The following is a 17,738-nucleotide window of genomic DNA, read 5'->3' as shown; positions in this document are numbered from 1 at the left end:
AACACTATTTGATTTGTCTTAATTTCAGATGTGACTATATATCATTTCAGATAAATAATTTATCCTCTTGTTTTTCTTTGCTTATCTGTACACTACTTTATCCCCAGGAATCTTAAGGAACAAAATGTAACTTGTTAACCAGATCTACTTCACAACTGGCATATAAAGGACTAACCTATAATTGTCAAGTAATTTTTTAGCCTGGGATTTGGTGCTCATTGTATTCATCTTGGCTACTATATACCAATTTAGAGGCTTAAGAATAATAAATTTAGGTGGGGTTTTTTTTTGGGGGGGGTGTGGAGAGTTGAGAGGGAGAGTCATGTCTCGTAGGGAACTACACAGCAAATGGAACGTCGTGCTCAGGACTAGCGTCCCCCCATGTGAGGATTCCCCATATATGCAAGAACCCAAAGGTCAAAGGAAGCACCATTCTTGTTTCAATATTCTGTGATAGGTTTTTTTCCTCTCAAAACATCAACCATGAAAGCATATTCAATCCTTTTCTACATTTCTAGAATTTTTGCAATGCAGCTTTATAACAATTTATAAAACAGAATCTTAAATCCCACAGCCCCAAAACATAAATACAGCCTCAACAATTTTGTTCACAGACACAGATACATAGGTTTAGGTAAAGTTTCAAAGTGATTCCATCAGCCTCAGTCTTCGAGTTAAGATACCTAAGCTAACTGCCTTCTAGCTGAGAACAATTAACTACCAACTGCCAAAAAAGATACTACCTCAATCTTTCACCATTCAGTAAATAAATATTTATAGAGGGCTTCCAGCATGTAAGTAGAATCAATATCTGCATCACTAACCACTGAACATGAAAAAGAAGCCAAAACAAAAGTAAAGCCAACAAACAAACCATCTCCTAAAACTCTCTCAGCCATTTTCTGCTAACTTCCAGATATTAATTTAAATAAATGGCTGTTATGTTTTCTAGATTTTGCAAAAAGTAGCCATATCTCATCCCTAACCACTGTTCCATTAAGAAAAAAGCAGAAACAATTTCTGACTCAGATGTAAGAAATTATGGCAAAAATAGGAATGAGCCAATCCTATAATCTCATTTATTGGTGACAACAAACAGACCTATCTTCTGTTATCATGATCATGGCCCTTTGGATAATCTGGACAATTTACTTACAGGCACATTTACCATCGAAATTCAAAATAGACATGTAGTTCATTCATACTGTATCTGAACTCCTAAAATAGAGTTTTTACATTTTAAATTGGCTAACAGAGTAATAATATGCTTTGCTCATGTTCCCTAAGTGTGCCATTTAACTTCCAGCATCTGTAGCTTTAGCATTTCTTAACTGCTCCACAGAAAGGCTACCTGTATTATTTTGTTCTGCATTTTTGACTACTACTATTTTCTTCTTTGTAATTCAATCTGTAAAGACTTAAAACAAATCCTAATTTATACTGAGCTACAATACAAGCACACTTGAGCGACCAAAAAAATCCACAAATATGTAGACTATGTATGTATACATGTGTGGACACACACATACGCCTTATATATTATTCAACACTTTGAATAAATCTGTTTTTAAATTATACATTCTAAAAGCAATAAAATAGATATATAAAGATAAAATGGTACAATAATGCTAGTTTAAATTAACTTCACGAGGAAATTTTTAAATATTCATAAGCATTTCATATCAACTGAACTCAAATTACTAAAGCCTTAACGTGTACTGTTTTTAATGTTCTGTAAGCATACAAAGAGACCCTCAATTTTATCAACATTAAGTCTATTGTTCTTAAAAATTTAGTCTATTATACCTAGCTATTAATAACAACATTTTGAATTCCCCTTAATTATACTGGTACCAGGGTTTAGAAATGTAAATTAAAATATGCTAGAGATACAAATCATAACCATAAAGATTTTCTAAATGTTTATGAAATCTCTTAGTCCTCTCAACATACATTTCCATATTCTAATTTCCTATAAAATTAATGGACCAAATTTTTAAGAGGCGATTCTAGTTTTGGTTTGTTTGTTGTTGATGTTGAATAACAACTGCCAAATGTATAAATTTTACTCCCAATAACCAACTTTATGGAAGCTAATAGCTCTCATTTTGGTAGATGATATAGTATATAACTTCCCGAAAATTATTTTGCTTAAAACAAAGGACAGGAAATTTGAACACTAAGAATGTGGTAACAAAAAAAATTGTATCAAAGTGTAATTAACTAAAGCTCTACCCAAAGGCTTTGGATAATATTTTCCTTTCAAAAGAAATCACTGCACAGAAATTAGCTTGAGGATAACAAATTATTTGTTTGTCAGCCTCAGCCCTTATTTTTCCTTTTTTTTTTTTTCCCTCACAAATACTTCTGAACCAAATTAGCCTATCCAAGATAAAGGTCATGTCTAAGTGTAGAGAAATTTCTAAGTATTCAAAAATTTAAACAGACACTCTTGTTCATAGAAGAATCATTCACAATAGCCAGAAGGTGGAAGCAACTCAAGTGTCTACCAATGGATGAATGGATAAACAAAATTGTATACACATACAATGGACTATTATTCAGCCTTAGAAAGGATAAAAATCCTGTCACATACTACAACATGGATGAAACTTGAGGACATTATGTTAAACAAAACAAACACAAAAAGACAAATACTATATATAGGACTCCACTTACATGAGGTACTTAAAGTAGTTAAATTCGTAGAGACAGAAAGCAGAATGGTGGTTACCAGGGGCTGGAGAAAGGGGAGGGTTTGTCATTTAACGGGTATTGGGTTTTAGTTCTGCAAGATGAAAAGAGTTCTAGAGACTGGCTGTACAATAATCTGAATGTACCTAACACTACTGAACTATATACTTAAAATGGTTAAGATGATAAATTTTATGTTATGTGTATTTCAAAAAAAAATTAAAAATGTTTTAAATATTAAGGGAAGATTTCCAGGAATGGTAGAATAGCTTATATCAGATTAACAATTAGGAACTCTGGAAAAAAAATCAGAGCACTACAGATGTTCCTCAACTTATGAGGGTGCTGAATCTTGATAAATCCAGGATTTTTCATTGTAAAAACTGTAAAATTGAAAAATGGGCTTTAAGTTGAACCATTGTAAGTTGGGGACCATCTGTATTTAACGGCACTGGAAAGCAAAGAATAGATAGAAATTGGAGGGAAATCCGCTTTGTTTTGTTTTTGTTTTTTTTTTTTTTTTTTTGAGACAGAGTCTTGCTCTGTTGCCCAGGCTAGTGTGCAGTGGCATCATCATAGCTCACTGCAATCTCAAACTCCAGGGCTCAAGTGATCCTCCTGCCTCAGCCTCCTAAGTAGCTGGGACCACAGGCAAGCGCCATCATGACCAGCTAATTTTTTCTGTTTTTTTGGCAGAGACGGGGTCCTCACTCTTGCTCAGGCTAGTCTGGAACTCCTGACCTCAAGCTATCCTCCCACCTTGGCTTCCCAGAGTGCTAGGATTATAGGCCTGAGCTACCAAGCCCTGGCCAGGAATCCACTCTTGAAAGAAGGAAATGGCACTAGGTAAGATCCATGTTTATATAACTTTCCCCTGAAGGCAACAACAGTACTAAACGTATAAGACAGTTTGAACTCAGTGAGAATGTCTTTTTTTTTTAAGATATCAGAAAAGAGACTAGGCATGGTGGCTCATGTCTGTAATCCCAGCACTCTGAGAGGCCAAGGCAGGATGACTACTTGAGCTCAGTTGTTTGAGCTGAGCAAGAGTGAGACCCCGTCTCTAATTAAATAGAAAAACTAGAAAAACTAGATGGGTGCAGTAGCACACCTGTAGTCCCAGCTACTCAGGAAGCTGAGGCAGGAGGATCACTTGAGCCCAGGATTTTGAGGTTGCAGTGAGCTATGATGATGCCACTGCACTCTAGACCAGGTAACAGAACAATACCCTGTTCTCAAAAAAATAAATAAAAGCGTTGAGCAGATACTTCGACCACAGTCTAGATAACAGAATCTAGAATGTCTAAAAAGTAGCATCCACGCTGTTCAGTACACAATCGAAAATAACTAGACCTGAGAAGAAAACCAGAAAAAGTAACATATAGTCAAGAGAAAAAGCAATCACTAGAAACCATCCTCAAAATGTTAGAATTAGCATACAAGAACTTTAAAGCAGCTACTATAAATACCTTCAAGGAATTAAAGATAACAGTCAACTGTGACCACAGATATATCACAATACGTATCAAAATATATCACAAATATATTATGCTAGTCTTGTGAGTATAAAGGAACACTACCCATAAATAACAACGAATAAGCTGATATACACAATTTGGATGAATCTCAAAAACATTGTGCTGAGTGAAGGAAGCCCAGCATCAAAAAATACACGATGATTCCACTTCTATAAAGTTTAATAGGTAAAATGAATTTATAGTGATAGAATCCAAACAACGGAGGGTAGGTTTTGACCAAAGGCAGGCATGAGACAAATTTTCTGGGATGATAGAAATATTCTTTATTTTGATTGAGGTAGTGTTTACAAGGTTATATGCATTTATGAAAATTACTGAATTGTATACTTAAAATTTATGCATTTCAAAGTATGTAAATTTTTCCTGAAATGCAATTAAGAATTAATACTGTACTCTAAAACCATGATTTTGAGACTATGAATAATAAAAATCAGATTTTAAATCCAGTAAGCTTTTAAAAATTATTGCACTTTAACTACTAATACAATAGAAGTATTTTTAAAGTTTAATTATAGTCCCCAAGGTTTTAAAATTCTATGAATCCACATAATTTCAAACTGTTTCTGTACTTACATAGTACTCGTCTTCAGATTTTAAAATGGTGATCTCTATGAACTACAACAAGTAAAACGTATTTGTTTATGCATGTAACACTTACTCAGTTCTCTTAACTCATGTCTAACACCATGCACTCACCTGAAAAACTCAGACTTTTTTCCTGAATAAATTGTCAGTGTTTTTAGAAATTTGATTGTAAAAAACCTTTTTAAACCTTAATTTGATCCTCAAAATATATTACCTTTCTAAACTTTAATATTTATAACTACACTTACTTATTCCCACTTCCAGACATATAACCATATTGTACCTTCCACCATCCACTCTCAGCCTTCTTCAGTACAAGCTTCATTTGTATGTTCTTCATTCTTCTATAGTATTGACTGCTATCACTTAATTTGGTTACTTGGTTTATCTATGAGTGAGCCTAAGTCCATTTATCCCCAACACAACTTCTCTAGGTTTTATCTAGAAAAAAAAATTTCTAAAACCTATTTTAAGGAACAGGGAGGGAGTAGATCCATGCTTCATATGGTAGAACTAGCTCTACATGGCTGGATAGCTTCATAAGATCTGAAAATTCCTACTCAATAAATGTTTAAATCCCTTCCATTCAACCAAAACATTGATGTATTCAGTCATCAAATACAAACTCATGAAGAAAACTCCTCATGTTGTATGTAGACAAGAAGGATAAATTTGCTAGAGATTATATTTTCCTTTTAGAACATAATGAATTGCTCTACACAGTAATTATAACATATACTCTCATTTAATCCTTACCTTCTTTCAGAGCTTTATCCATATTATGAGAAATTACTACTCTTCTAGACTGAGCTGACTCATGTGAGTTACCATAAAAAGGACTCTGAAATGTAAGAAAACAAAACCAGATTACTGAATGAATAAATCACATATAAAAATAAAACTACAGGTATGAAATGCCATCTAAATAAGCATTAAGATAAGGCTTAACAGGTTATAAAGTTCTTCTGAAAAAGTACATAAATGCATAAGGTTAAATTTTTGAAAAGAAAGAATTAAGGGAGAATGTTCCTTACCAGATATCAAAACAGTATGATGACAGTGTAAGACTAAACAAATCAACAGAAGGGTAGAAAGTATAAAAACAGATGCACCCATATGGAAATTAAGAACATAATAAAGAAAGAATTTGAAATTAATGAGGGAAAAACATTATTCAGTAAATGATGTTGGGGTAATTTGCTATTCATATTTGGAAAAAAGATTATAGTCTTATACTTTATGTATAAATAACTCCAAATTGATTAAAGAATTAAAATTTTTTTAACTAAAAACGTATTAAAAGGAAATAAGGGAGAAGCCATTTATAATCTTGGGATAGAATAGGCTTTTCTAAAATAAGACAAAGTTCAAGAGTTATGAAGGAAAAGAAAAGACAATTATGACTATTTAAAATAGAAAATTCCTGTTTGATAAAAGATGCTATAAACAAGATATAAATGATAGACTAGGAGACAATGTCTGCAATGTATGTAACAAAAGACTATCATTTAATAGAAATATAACTCCTAAAATTAGAAAAGTAACTCAAATAAAAACCAAGCAAATAAATTGAAAGGGCAATCATAAAATATAAACAAATAACCAATAAGTACATGAAAAAATGCAATCCCCTTTTTATTAGAGGAATGCAAATTAGAGCAATGAGGTACCGGCAGACAGCCAAAGCAGAGGAAAGACTCACATATCCAATGTTGGTAAGGACATCTGGAAATGGTTGTTTGCATATATTGTTGGGAGAATGTCTATTTCTACAAGCTTTTAAGAAGGCAACTGAGCCACATTTATCAAAATTTCAAATTTTTTTTTTTTTTTTTTTTAGACAGAGTCTCGCTCTGTCACGCAGGGCTACAGTGCCATGGCATTAGCCTAGCTCACAGCAACTTTAACTCCTGGGCTCAAGTGACCCTCCTGCCTCAGCCTCCTGAGTAGCTGGGACTACAGGCACACACCACCATGCCCAGATAATTTTTTGTATTTTTAGTTGTCCAACTAATTTTCTCTATTTTCAGTAGTAGAGACAGGGTCTTGCCCTTGCTCAGGCTGATCTTGAACTCCTGACCTCAAGCTATCCTACCACCTCAGCCTCCCAGAGTGCTAAGATTACAGGAATGAGCCACTGCGCCCGGCCAAATGAACTGTCTTTTGACTCAGCGATGCCACTCTTAGGAAACTGCCCAACAGAAATACTTGCACATATACAAAAACGTATATGTGTAAGGAATTTCACAGCTATATTGATTATAAAGGCAAAAATTGGAAATAACACAAGAGTATATATCAATAGTCAAAGAGTTAAATAATAGTATACCATTAAAAAGAATGCTTTCGGCATACATGATCTTCCATGATGGGAAGATATTTGGAAACACAAACATCAAACTATTAAAAGTGAATTCCTCTAGCCAGGGGCATAGAATTTTAACTTCTTACTCTATGTATGTCTATATAATAACAAGTAATGTTTGCTTGGTATTTAAGAAAAAAGGACAGAGTATGTACAGAATTAAAATCCCACTGTCTGGCTAGTAAGATTATATTAAAGAAAAACATTTTTTAAATAATCACATACCAAAGTAATCAAAAGTGTATATAATACAATTGGGGTCTACTTATTGGTTTGAGAAGGAAGAAAACCTAAAAAGTTGTAGAGCAATTTTTTGTGCATGAGAAATTTTACAGGTGTTTGACCAGCATTACCGTATCACTAGGAGATCTAAATTTCTATCACCCCCATCCTATAAACAAGCATGAAGAAACCAATTTGTTCTCAAGCAGGCCACAACAGCACAGCTGCAATCAATCCCATGGCTCTAGGCCAGTCAGCTGGGGGTGGAGAATTTCAAGTTTCTGGCCTAGTCTCATGCTATCCATGGGACCCACGGGTGAAGTGCCAAGGTGCCATTCCTGTTCATGCTCGTTATTATTAAAAGCAAACAAAAAGCCATAGCTTTAAGACTTCTTAGTGAAAGTGCTTTTCAAAAAAATCTTATGATGTACATTTTACACCTATGAAAGAAAAGACATTCTTTTATGCTACAAATTAAAATACAGCATTCAACACTGTCCCAATGAATTTTTTTTAAAACTTAATCATAATCATGTATAGACAAAACCACTTAATGCATAGAAGAAAAAAGAAAAAATGCATTTAAAACTATTTTCTAGTCTCTGGGTAGCTCTCTACCAAATTAAATGGTCAGTAGATTTTATTACAATTGCTAAAAATTTTTATTTAGCTCATGAAGAAAAAAACTGAAGAAATGAGGAATTTTTAAATTATAGTGCTTTTTAAACATCAGGCAGATATTTAAACAACTTATGAATTTTTTGGATAATGTTCACCTGAGTTAGATACTTTCAGAGGGCTACACTTATAATTTTAATCACAACTTCTCAACACTTTGGCAAATAGTCTGGTTATAGTACCAAATACAGGTATGATAGTTTTAATGAATAATACTGACTGGATGATAAAACCAAAGCCAAAGAACATTTATTTAAGAAGTTCCTGACTATGGATTCTTAAAATGGAACCTATCTTTAAGGGCTAGGAGAGAAATAGGCATGAATGTGACTGACAGGCAGTGCATACATTATTTGAAGCATCCTCTGTATACGCGTTCGTTTTTACAACTCCCTCCAAAACTTTTAATTTTTTTTATCTCCCTAGTTTTGGATCAACTAGCTCTTGCCTTTTGTCTGCATATTTTTCATTTCTCCACTCCACACTTTAGGCGATATATAAACATATATTTGTCACTACTGACTATAAGGCCTTTGGTCTCTTTAATTTAAAAAGCTTGAAACATAAAGTAGAATGGTGGTTGCCAGGGGCTGGAGGAAGGAGGCAGGGGAGATTTACTGTTTAATGCATACAGGGTTTCAGTTTTACAAGAGGAAAAGAGTTATGCGGATGCATGGTGGTGATGATTGCACATTACAAATGTATTTAATTAATATGACCTAATTATACACTCAAAAATGCTTAAGATGGGCCAGGCATGGTGGCTCATGCCTGTAATCCCAGCACTCTGGGAGGCTGAAGCAGAAGGACTGCTTGAGGCCAGGAGTTTGAGACCAGCCTGGGCAACACAGAGAGACCCTATCTCTACAAGGCAAAGTAAAAAAATATCAGCCGCGCCCGGTGGTGCCTGCCTGTAGTCCCAGCTACTTGGGAGGCTGAGGCGGCAGGATCACCTGAGCCCAGGTGTTTGAGGCTGATCATGCCACTGCACTATAATGACTAGGTAACAGAGAGATACTCTTATTTCTTAAAACAAACAAACAAACAAACAAACAAAAAACAACAAAACCTTTTTGCAAACCAGACCACTGTCATATAAAAATACACCTTATTTTTTACTTAATTAAAATAAATGCAGGCTGTCTTCATTTTAAGACTTAAATATAGATTAAAACCAATTTATCAAGATCATTTTTAATTGCTGAGTTATCTGGAGAGAGAAAATGTGAGGCCTTATTTTAAAAACATTTCTAAACTGTTTTCCAAAGACAGGATAAAACCTGAAAGCTTTTCTCTAATATATGTAACTAGATCCTCAGCATCAAAAAGAGCAGAAAGCATATCAATAAACCCTTTCTAAATACACATCAGCTTTCTGTTTACTCCTGAATATCAGCTTTTAGGCTATCGCCATAATACACTCAAATTATCTTTGAGTCAAGGCTAAAGACATCCTCTCATGAAGAAACATCCAGGGAAAAGCCATGCAGAGAAACCTGGTTGTTCTAACACCATTAGCAACTAAACAACCAGGAACTATTTGGAATCCAGCCAATACATACACCTCATTGTCCATTGTTTTTAAGAATGACACTGCTCACTGTGGGAGCTAGAACAGCTAATCTATGATTTGTAATTCTGTTTATGCCAATTACCTGGACTACTCAAACCAGTGTTTCTGCCCTTCATTACATACATACATACATATCTTTTGAACTTTTAATGTATTCTTGTTTATTTTGGAAAGGAAAACAGTTGCACAGAGTTCAAGGGGTGATAGGTGTAATATCCTATAAAGCTGTTGATATGGTAATTCATCTTACAAAGACAAAAACAAACTGCCAATAATCCTCATTAACCACATGGAGCTGTCACATGGCTGAGAGTCTTTCCAAGCATACTCAGCATCTTGACAAGCTACTGGGATCCCATGACTAATATTCTCATTCTTAAACTATGATATTCTCAGAACCACAGCTCCTTGCAAAACAACAATATTCTGCCTTAGCCTCAAAAAATAATGTATTCAAAACTGAAGAAATGATGAAAACATGCATATTATTCCTCAGAAGGATGGGAAAGGTCTAACAAACTTGAAAGGCCACCTAATTTGACTAAGATGCTGACAAAAGACCATGACATGAGCTATAAAAGTCACTCCCAACCTTGAAGCGGAGCAGCTGTGTTAAGAAAAAGAACATGGGCTTCCCAGTCAGAGAGGCCCAGCTGTGCTGTCTACTAACAGAGGGTCCTTGACCCAGCCACTCCCCTCTCTGGCTTAATTTTTAAGTGGGCTAATTGTACCTCAGAGGATTAAATAAAATAACTAATATCAAGGGTCTAAAAAAAGAAAAGCCCCCCCCCCAACAAGTGGCCTAACAAGGACTATATTACAATTGCTGTACTGCTAGGTGTTATTTTTTTTTCCTGCAAAAAATGGATGTCACAAATTTTAGATGATATCTCCAACTGATTCCATGTTATGTATGACAAACACTGCGGACCTCCACTATTTGGGCCAAACTGTGAGCCACATTCAACCCAGGGGCATTCAGTCCGTAACTGCTTGCTCTCATAAAGCACTGAGCAGGGGTGCAGACATACAGCAGCAAAGTACAGCTATTATCACAAATAAAACTCAAAAGGTTCCAACTTTCAACAAATTGGAAGTGGGCTAATGGCTGGTGGGATGACTGGTTGGTTGGTTTTCTAAAGGGACAGGAATGAAAGCAAGAAAAAAGGGTTGAAAAGTTAAGCAGCCAGAGTAAGACACAACATAACAGAACGTAACATTCTTGAAGGATTTTCACCCTCTGAGACTATGCTTTACAGAGAGGAAAGAGCACATTCCCCGGAGAGGTTCTGTTGTGATGTGCCTTTACACAGGTAAAGCATTTAAGTATTCAAAACAAAACCTGGTTTGACAGAAGACAGTTTTTTGGATTGTGCTTTCATTATGCTTCATCATGAACTAAGAGTATCTTGTTTTCCTAATTGATAACAGGAAATTGTTAAACACATATACTGACAGGTTACCATTTAAGAGAGATTGTACTGATAGAAAATAGTGGTATTTATGTCTTTTTCCCCCCTCTTAATCAAGCATAATTTCTATTTGATATATAAGAGAAGCTATTCTTTAAAATTCAAACCTATAGATTTTCTCATATTGCTCTTTTTCTGGATTTCAAACATGCTACAATTTCTTTTTGAAATGTTATTTCCAATTATACGAGCAGCAGAGACACATTCTATAACATATTATAGATGTAAAGAACTAAATTGACCCATAATACCACCATCCAGAGATGATCCCTATTGACATTCTGGTGATTTCCTTCTAGTCAGTGACTACAAAACTTACAATTAATATATAAACTTGAGCAAGTTACTTTTTTGTACCGCAACTTCCTCATCAGTAAAACAAAGATAATAATAACACCTATCTCTTAGGATTGATAAGAGCATTAACTGAGTTAATACACATGAAGCACAAAATAATGTCTATCACTAATAAGTTATTATTTTTCCATTTGCATACTTTATAACAGAAATTGGGATCATAGGACACACAATTCTGTATCTGGCTTTTTACACTCGATACTATATCATGAACATCTTTTATGTAATAAAAGACTCAGAATATAATGTGGGGTTTTTTCGGTTTTTTTGAGACAGAGTCTCATTGACTCTCTCACCCCAGCTAGTGTAATGGTGTCATGATAGCTCATGGCAACCTCCAACTCCTGGGCTCAAGTGATCCTCCTGCCTCAGCCTCCTGAGTAGCTGGGACTGCCGACGCATACCACCATGCTCGGCTAATTTTTCTATTTTTGTAGAGACGGGGTCTTGCTCTTGCTCAGGCTGGCCTCGAACTCCTGAACTTAAGCAATCCTCCCACCTTGGCCTCCCAAAGTGCTAGGATTACAGGCATGAGCCACCGCACCCGGTCCAGAATATAATGTTTTTATATGGTTTATACCATATAAAATGAATGGTTTATACCATAATTTAACTATTCTCTTATTCTACATTTAGTTTGTCTCCAACTTTTTTTATCTTAAATGAAAAGTATTTTCATTTCTATGCTATTGGTCTTAGTATCAACAAAAATGTTCTAAAAGTTACTAAACGTTTTTATGAAATATATAATTGGATTTGGACTCTGATTTCATCCAAAGGATTAAATGCCTCGAGAATTTTCTTGTGCTTCAAGGGGAGTCTTCTAATAGCTGAGAAGAAACTGAAAGAATAAAATTTGAGCTTTTCTAGTTTTGAAGCACAAACGATGCATAGGTGAATAAGAAAAATCCCTTTTCAACCTCTTCAACCAACCCTAAACCATGTGTCTTGAAAGCCCAGGTACGCTGTGCAGGGTACCTCCAGAGGGAGAGATGAGAGGCAGCATGAAGCGGCAAGTCTGGGCCTTCTATACCCGAGGGCTACTCAGACAGTAAAGCCAACTCAGCTTCCAAAAGTATAAATCCCCAGCATGACTGCACCTCAGATTAACTTGGCAAGAGATGAATGGTAGATTAGATAATCAGAAGCTTCTGTAATTTATTACAGTACTTATCAAAGTATGTCTTGTGTTCAGGCTAAAGGCCAACCATGCCTGCACAAAATGTAGGAATCAGGTTCTGTTCATATTTCCATAATGAAAGATAATCATCTGTTATGATAGATCCTGAGACTAGATCCTATGAAGGGATGAAATCAGACCTTTTCTCTGAACAAATGTGATATTCAAATGTACTTCATGCTGGGGTACAATCCCCTTATTATTACTATGGCAAAAGCATATGACATCATGACAGTGGCAAGAGCACTCAATAAAAATCCAGAAAAAAGTAGGCTGTAGTTGATTCTTTCCCATTTACTTGCTGAGCTATAATCAACACGTCCACCTCCCTGACATTCACTTCATCTTAAAATAATAATGTCTGCACTATTTAAAGGATACTTATGCATTTCAAGGATAATGCATGTAAAAGTACTTTAACAACTATAAAGCAGTATACAGATAAAGGCTGCTATTACGTATGGTTCCAAAAATGATAGTCTAAATTTTTCACAATGTTAATTTCCTTCCCCAAGAATGACTATATTACAAGGGATTGGTATGATCTTTCATTCTTTCAGATTTTACTGTTACATTCTATTGAGATTTGGATTAAAAAAACAAACAAAAAAACAGATTGTACCGTCAGAAGCAGATTCTTTTAGTGATGTTTCTTGAAAATTAATCCACTTTCTAAAAGAAAAATGAATATGAACACAAAGGCAAAATCTCTATTAAAACAATCAACAGATGTAGATTTTGAGGTAGGTCAATAATACTTAAGATTGATTTTCTATTCAGTGGGAGAATTAGATTCCTCCAGGAGAAAAGCATGTTTTATTTCTAATTTCAAAGATTCAAGTCTGAAGATCCTTAGAAAACACACTCCACTTGATTACAAGAGAAATTTAAGTATATTTCAAACCAGACATGGACTTGGAAACTGAAATCATAACATCCACTTGAAAATACACAGGCTGACAGCAATTTGCTTAAATTGGCAAGTATAGAACGAATACCGGGACTGGAAAAAAATGAAGAAAAGCAAATTGGCTTATTAGGAAAAGATAATCAAAAACTTTGATGTTAACTTTTTGCATTCCTGAGAAGATTTGTGTGATAAAAATTCTGTAACCATTTTATCACTGGCTTCTATTGTAATTTTGAGTTCACAAGGGAAATCATAGGTTTCTATAATATGAAGCACATTTCCAACAACTCATTCAGTCATCTAACATTTAGTAAGGACTCCCTCTGTGTACGTGGCATGTAGTTGGGTATTGGAGAGTCAAGGGTAAATAAATTACATCCTATGTGCTCAAGGGACTTAATCTATTCTTGATGGAAGCTCGTAACTGAGTAACTAATGAGCTAAACCGTAAAAGCCTGGGTTTAGGGATTCTACTACATTTCCTATTCTGGTATCCTCTCTACATTACATTCTCTAGCCCAGGTCAGAGAGGAAAAATTACACAAGTATACAATCAATCCATAAGGATTCCGAAGTTAAAACATATTGAAGTATATCATAAAAATCATTCTCATTTCGTAAGTATTCTCACTGATACCACTGAACATAAATGATAAAGGAACCAGAGCTCCTTCAAAGCTTTCATGTAACTGAAAAGCTAGATGAGTCATGTAGAATTGCTTTTTTCACTGACATCTTTAGCAATGAAAGTAATCACTAGTTTGTACTTCATTACTCTCCTGGAATATGGAATAACATAATTCCATTTTCTTAATTAATTTACTGACTGGCTTTTAAATAAAAACCGATGATAAAATATTTAGTATCTAGATAGAAAAATATTATGTTGGTAATTTGATTCAGTGGGATCTGTTTCCATAGTTCCCTTGAAGTGAGAAGCTGAGCTCCACACAGGTGGCCCAGATAACAACTACGTATATCTTGAGATGTGTAAGATGAATTACTGCCATAAAATACTAGTTGCATAAAACTAAAAATACAATTCAGTTGAATCAACTCAAAGAGGTTGACTTTTACATCCTTTTAACTGTTGAGTCAGCCTAGATCTACATCATAAAAATTACTTCTTCTGTTTCTATCTAAAATAAATATGTTGAAATTCAAAGACTAAAACCTGCTCTTAAAAGAAACATGTGATCAAGACAGGCCTTTATGCAGCAGTCATTCCACCTCTTAGGTAGAGAGGACTCAGAAATGCATCCTTGTGCATGTGGGTACATAAACAAGTATTAAATGTGACTCTGAGTTTCCTTGGTCCTTGATGACATCAGGAAGCCCCTATGCATAGTTTAAAAACACTCTAAATCAATTTTCAAGAATCATTTGAGGAATCTGTTCAAATGCAGGTTTCTAGACACCGCTCCCTAATTAAGAAAGTTTAGGGTACGTCTTTGAAATAAGCACAGTATTTTTAACAAAAATTCCTAAATTATTTCTGTGATCCTTAGACCACACTTGAAGAAACATTGCTAAATGGTCCTGATAACAAAAATTATGATCCCTAAAAAAAAAAAAAAAAATGAGAAAGATTTATTTTAATGTAAGAGTATAGCAAATATTCTACATAAGTTGGCAGCAGGGTCAGAAAAGAGTCACTTATAACTTAGACTTTGCTTAGTTACCTGCAATGATAACACTTCATTTGTATTCTCATAAAGAAAGGAGGTAGTATGAATTCTTTCTTTACAGAATTTTTATTCTACAATGATATTAACAAACCATTAGTCACTTTAAAAGGAAAATCAGTTAAATTAAGGGGAGGTTGTTTTAAATACAGTGCTTGAATCAAAAATTATTTACTTTCCTGGAATGGCCTCATTGTGTATGGACACTGAATAAATCCATAAATCCATTCTTGGACATTTAACATGGCTAAAACATACTCCTCTGAAGAAGAGACACAACAATTCTCTTTCCCAGTATCTAAGTTCTATTGCATTTAATCAGTACAATTGTTCCTGAGAACAGTTATAAGCGAAAGCCCTAAATGACACTGGTATAGCCAGAGGTAGCCTTGGCTCTACCCACACACAGCCTCTCCCATTCCCTGTGATTTCATAATACATAACGCAATCTTCCTTCCCTGGTAACATTTTACCAGAGAACTTCTGGAGGCAATTCCTTCAGTCAAAAAAGGGAAACATGACATCAAACACTATGGAATGCTGGGACAGATCACACCCACGCAGAGCCTGGACTCCTTACCTCCAGCACCCATCACCCATTCTTGTGGCCACATGGAAGGCTTTGGCATGATGGTTAGGACACATCCTGTCCTTTTGACCCTTCTTTTTCTCTAAGCTCTCAGCTCCCTCCCTGCGTCAGTTCCTCCCTGGCTGAGACTTGAGCAGCTCTCATCACACATTCTTGCACCCTGACCCTCTGCACCATGCCCACAGATGTCATCTTCACTGTTTCCCTTCAGGAGTTGAGCGCTCCACCTACAAAAATCTTACAACCTTGCCGATGGGTGTCAGCATGCACTTATGGCCTCGAACTTCACACCTTGGCCCTCTCCTCTTCAGCACTCAGCCCCTTCCTTAGCTACACTGCTTCTCCCTGCGCACAAAGCACACAGACCAAGAGGGCTGGCTCCGGCGGCCACAAAAGCGTAACACCATTTCTCACTTGCACCATTCGCTAGCTCTGTCACCTTTGGCAAGTCACTTGACCTCTTTAAACCTGTTCCCTGATCTATAAAATGGGGATCGTAGTACCTTTCTCATAGGATAGCTGTGAGGACTAAATGAGAATGTAAAGTACTTAGTGTAGTGCTTGGTACACAGTAAGTGCTCAATAAATGGTTTTGCTGTTATTCTCCCCAATGATTTTTTTTCAAACCTTTTACCACCTCTCTTAAAATTACCCTCTACACATCATCCTCAACATCAGTAATTAATTTTGCTTCCTGCTTGCCAAGGTATTTGAGGCTATCCAGCTTGAAATATCTTAATTCTCTGCCAACCTCCTACAATGTTCTATGTGCCCGCTTTGTGACCTCTCTCCCGTTAGTCTCAAATCTTACTTTCCTCCCCCCTGTGCTCTGAGCCTGTCTTCCTGGACACTGCTCTATCAATCTTCCTCTATCTCTGCGAGTTTCTAGCCCTTCCTTTCTACTTTTCAATCTTTCCCTTAACCTAGAAATGCGCTCTAATCTCTCCCCCCAGCAACAACCAAAATCCCATAACACACATTCCATCTCTTCTTTCCTTCTCAGCTAGGCTTCTAGAGAACGCAGTCTACACACAGTCTGCATCCTCGCCTCCCACCCTTCAATCTCAGCGAATGTCATTTCTGCCCCAAGTCCATCCTTACCTCTCTACCCAATCCCCAAACAACACGGTCTGGCATGGATCTGCAAAGACCTCCAAGATGGCCAAGTCCAGAGGACACTCCTGGATCCTCCTTCGGGACCTCTCTGTTCCACCTGACACTGTTGGCTGTTTACTCCCTGCTTCTCTTGCCTTCTCACAGCCTCTGAATGCTCTTTCTCTCATGCCCTGGTGGGCTGCTCCTTCTTCACCTGCTAAACTTTGGCTCACTGTTTCTCAGCCATTACACACTATACACAGCAGTCTCATCCACTGTATAGTTTCAACTGCCACGTGTACACTGACCACCAACAAATCTACTTGTTGAATCCTGATCTCTCCTTCAAGCTGCAAACCTGCACACCTAACTGCAAGCTGGCATCTCAACATCTACATGGCCAAAACGTACTGCATCCTTATATTCCACCATCCCAAACCTGCCTGAAGGGCATCTGCACCCATTCAACCCAAGCCAGAAACCTGGAATTAATCTCTACCTTTCTCGCTCTTCTTTCCCTCAATAAATGTTTATTGGGCAGAACTGAAGAGGAGAATGAAGCTGACTGAATGGAAAGGCAATTGAGCTGGACCTTTAACCAGCAGAACTGAATGCACAAAAATGGGAGCAAAGGCTTTCCCAGGGAGATAAGCATGCCCACACATTTATGCCACATAAAGGTAAATTCAGGAATAGCAAGTACTTCAGCTTAAGTGAAGAGTGAGCGAGTACAAGTGCAAAAGGCTAAAAAGGGAGAGGTTTATGCATGGTCATGAAGACCTTCACTGTGAGGCA

General features: G+C 36.1%; 1 protein-coding gene across 4 annotated transcripts in view; it reads right to left on the bottom strand.

Annotated features, from left to right (window-relative positions):
• SNX25 (sorting nexin 25) overlaps positions 1–17,738 on the bottom strand; it is a 105,107-nt gene that overhangs the window by 74,902 nt on the left and 12,467 nt on the right. For all 4 annotated transcript variants that reach the window (XM_069493742.1, XM_069493744.1, XM_069493743.1 and 1 more), the window contains exon 2: positions 5,574–5,658. In XM_069493742.1, coding sequence (XP_069349843.1) covers positions 5,574–5,658 — 85 coding nt within the window. The remainder of the gene's footprint in view (positions 1–5,573; positions 5,659–17,738) is intronic.

This window comes from Eulemur rufifrons, chromosome 18 (genome assembly GCF_041146395.1).
Source record: "Eulemur rufifrons isolate Redbay chromosome 18, OSU_ERuf_1, whole genome shotgun sequence".
Classification (NCBI taxonomy): domain Eukaryota; kingdom Metazoa; phylum Chordata; class Mammalia; order Primates; family Lemuridae; genus Eulemur; species Eulemur rufifrons.
Note: the sequence above shows the minus strand (reverse complement) of the source record. Positions and strands in the feature narration are given on the sequence as shown.